The sequence below is a fragment of the Perissodus microlepis genome, chromosome 5, assembly GCF_051167445.1.
Source record: "Perissodus microlepis isolate ML-2025 ecotype Zambia chromosome 5, ASM5116744v1, whole genome shotgun sequence".
Taxonomy (NCBI): Eukaryota; Metazoa; Chordata; class Actinopteri; order Cichliformes; family Cichlidae; genus Perissodus; species Perissodus microlepis.
In genome coordinates, this window is record NC_140465.1 from 30,530,982 (window position 1) to 30,534,984 (window position 4,003).

Consider the following 4,003-nt stretch of genomic DNA (forward strand, 5'->3'; position numbering starts at 1 on the left):
CCTTAGCCTGCTGCAGTGATCACTGGGACAATAAATGGTGTACACATGAAGTAACCCCAGAGAATGTCTTCAGGCAGCCACAGATTGTTAAGAGAGTTCACTGTCATCTTGTGGATGTAATTGAGTCAGTAATTTTTTATATTATTGCTAAATTAGATATGAAACATTGTACTGCTTTCTGTTTACATGTATAAATCAGCTCAGGGACTCTGCAGCCTCGGCAGCAGCTGCCTAATCAGGATTTGCAGACTCCACCCTTAGTAATGCCAAACACAGACTTTTAATAAATAGTGCATGTAAAAACTGTTAACGGTAAGTCATCAAACTTAATGTCAGGAAAGATGTTTTGGGTTTCTTCTGCTTTAAACAAGAGCTCCAGCATGCACATACATAAAAGGAATCTCACAGTTCAACATGCTGAGGATTGAATAAGTGCATGTGGAGATTAATACTGCATTGTAAAAAAAAATATTAAAATTCACTATTATTATCTAGGTAAGCAAAAGAACATTCACATAATTTTAAAACTGCAAAATTCTACATGTTAATTGCATACAATACAAAATAATTGGTGATCAATTACATTCTACACCTCCTCACAGCTCTAAAGAACATTATAGCATTTTTCATTGTTTTCGTTTTCAAACCTCCACCTGTCACGGCTTCAGGAAGCTTATAAACAGTGATATAATCTTACGTATGGTGAGCACAACCATAACGCGTTAACTGCTAAAGAACCACTTATTTCCCTCAGGAGTTACTGGATACCAAAAAGAAAACAAAAGAAAGGGAATATCACTTGGAAACATCCATCCATCCATCCATCCATTTTCTTCCGCTTATCCGGGGCCGGGTCGCGGGGGCAGCAGCCTAAGCAAAGAGGCCCAGACCTCCCTCTCCCCAGCCACCTCCTCCAGCTTATCCGGGGGAACACCAAGGCGTTCCCAGGCCAGCCGAGAGATATAATCTCTCCAGCGTGTCCTGGGTCTGCCCCGGGGCCTCCTCCCGGTGGGACATGCCTGGAACACCTCACCCAGGAGGCGCCCAGGGGGCATCCTTGTCAGATGCCCGAACCACCTCAGCTGGCTCCTTTCGATGTGGAGCAGCAGCGGCTCTACTCTGAGCCCCTCCCGGATGGCCGAACTTCTCACCCTATCTCTAAGGGAGAGGCCAGCCACCCTTTGGAGGAAGCTCATTTCTGCCGCTTGTATCCGCGATCTCGTTCTTTCGGTCACTACCCACAGCTCGTGGCCTTAGGTGAGGGTAGGGACGTAGATCGACCGGTTACCGGGGCCCTGCCCTGGAGCCAGGCCCGGGGAGGGTGCCCGAGGGCGAGCGTCTGGTGGCCGGGCCTTAGTCCATGGGTCCCGGCCGGGCACAGCCCGAAGAGGAGACATGGGCCCATCCTCCCGCAGGCCCACCACCCGCAGGAGGCGCCATAGGGGTCAGGTGCATTGTGTGCCAGGTGGCGGCCAGGAGCGGAGGCCCTGGCGGACTGACCCCCGGCTGCCAAGACTGGCAATAGGGACACTTGGAAACATCCTATACATATTAATGTTGATGTTACTTCATGTCTGCTGAAGAAGCTCTATGTTTCATATGTAATGTTTCATATCTGCTGTAACATCTATGTGTTTTCCGTTCTTATTGACACCCTCAGGTCGTGTGCCCATGAGGTCGTCCATGCTGGTCCTGTTCCTCTTCTTAAGTGCCCAGGCTGTGGCCGCAACCAGAGGGGACTTGTACACCACCACCACAGCGGCACAGGAAAACACTCCAAGTGACAACCCAGACTCTATCCCGGTTGTCGATCCCAAACTCTTCACCAAGCGCCACTACCTCTCACCCAGAGTGCTTTTTAGCTCTCAGCCCCCTGATGCAGAGCCATCGGGGTCACAGGGTGCTGGCAGAAGGACCCGAAGGCAAGCAGGGCAGCCTCAACACCGCGGGATGTACTCAGTATGTGAGAGTATTAGTGTCTGGGTGGTCAACAAGACCAAAGCCACGGACACCTTAGGCAGAGAGGTGACAGTCCTCCCAGACGTGAAAATCAACAATGTCAACATGAAGCAGTACTTCTTCGAGACGACATGTCATAGCCCTCGATCAGGCAGCTCAGGCTGTTTAGGAATTGATGCGAGACACTGGAACTCCTACTGTACTAATTCACACACTTTTGTGCGAGCGCTGACTTCATTCCAGAACCTGGTGGCGTGGAGGCACATACGCATTAACGTGGCCTGTGTGTGCGTGCTCAGCCGCAAGTCCTGGCGGCAATGAAGACTTACGACACGCGCACACAGATTCACAAACCCAAATGCAGTACATACACAGACAAGCTAACAGGCAGGCAGAAGTGACTTTTTTTCACGTAATTTATCACCAAAAACTTCTCAACCTCTGCACAAAGTAAATTATTAGTATATGTCAAAGTATCAAGACTGCATGTATACACACCAGACCTGGGTCAAAGAGTATCTGCAGCTGGTTTTGTGTTTTGTTTTTTGGTTGTTTGCTTTGGGTTTGTTTTTTTTTAACTGTTTGAAGTACCACACTACAGGGGGTGTAGCTGTGCCGGTATCTATTTTAGCTGTGGTTTATATCAGACTCAGCTTATGGAAATTCAATACGCAGCTACGTGCTCAGTTTGACAAGTGTGCGTGCTCTGGATTTATCATAACTTTTAAGCATTACACTGAAAAATGTTCTAAAATACAGACAGGAAATATTTTTATATACATATACACATATTGCATACATTCATGGGTAATGTTTGCTATACTAAGTGCACAACTGTTTCCTCTGTGGCTCATTCCAACCATTTCCTCTCTGTTTTCAGGATTGCTGTATCTGATGTTTCAAGCACAAACATGTGCATCTTTTAAATGCCAAAGGCTTGGAATGAATTTGTTGGTGTAAAAATTCTCCAAATTATAAAATTATATTCTATTATACACTTATTGTGTTTGGTGTATCCAACCAGTAATGTAAAAGTGGCAACGCCATGCTTCAAATGAGTGAATTTATTGAATTTTTGTAGCATCATTTTCCAGCGTTGCATAGTCCCGAATAAGTCATCTCATAAGCGCATAAATTTTCCAAAGGAGAAAACAGCGAGAAGGGAGGTCTGATGTGCATACTACCTGACTATACACCTAAATAGTCCACAAAAGTAAACTAAACATGGAAACAAACTAATTAAAACATTAGGAAAAAGTAGTAGCTTAGTGTAATAAAACATGGCCTCAATAGCATTTCCCCCCTCTTACTCTATGGAAACTTTTTAGCTCCATACATTTACAAAAGTAAATAGGAGGCGTAATAAATATTTATCATCCAGGAGCAACAATCAAATGCCAGGATGCCATAATGACAGGAAATGGAAACAAAGACCAAACCAAACTGCAGACGGAAGGTAAATTTGCTGATGCAGTGCAATTCAAATGGAGAACATTCTATAGTGTAAAAAAAAAAAGCATTAAAGATTAATTCTGTTTCATTGCGTTAAGGCAGAGCATACAGGTACAAGCGGATGATCTTTTGCTTTTATACTTTACTTTCAAATTATCACTTATACTACATCTACAAATACAGACCCAAAATGCAGCAGAACCACAGCTAAATGGCACCTTTACATGATGAATGATGATTATAAGATCTGCTCCAAACATCCATATGTCATTCAGACTCTGAAAATGGTAATTAAGGAAACTGGTTTCAGCTGTCTGACTTTCCTTGATTACTAACTGCTCAACAAAGAATTTAGAAATACCTCTGAAACAATATGCTGTGTGTGTCTGATCATTTGTAGTCTAGTATCTCTTTTGATAAATACAAATATTGCTCATATATATATATATATATATATATATATAATTGCTATCTTAGTGCTTAAGGCCTGAACTGAACTTGTGTTGCTGCAGTAGTTTATATATAGCTGTTATGAATGGATCTCCCTGCCCAAACTCCTCTAATGTAACTGCGCTATGACATTAGTTTGACA

At 43.8% G+C, this 4,003-nt stretch overlaps 1 protein-coding gene across 1 annotated transcript; it reads left to right on the forward strand.

Annotated features, from left to right (window-relative positions):
* Positions 1 to 1,669: 1,669 nt before the first annotated feature.
* Positions 1,670 to 3,775, forward strand: ngfb (nerve growth factor b (beta polypeptide)). The gene has a single exon (XM_084927248.1). The coding sequence runs from the start codon at positions 1,672 to 1,674 to the stop codon at positions 2,278 to 2,280; it is 609 nt and encodes a 202-aa protein (XP_084783374.1). The 5' UTR covers positions 1,670 to 1,671; the 3' UTR covers positions 2,281 to 3,775.
* Positions 3,776 to 4,003: the final 228 nt, after the last annotated feature.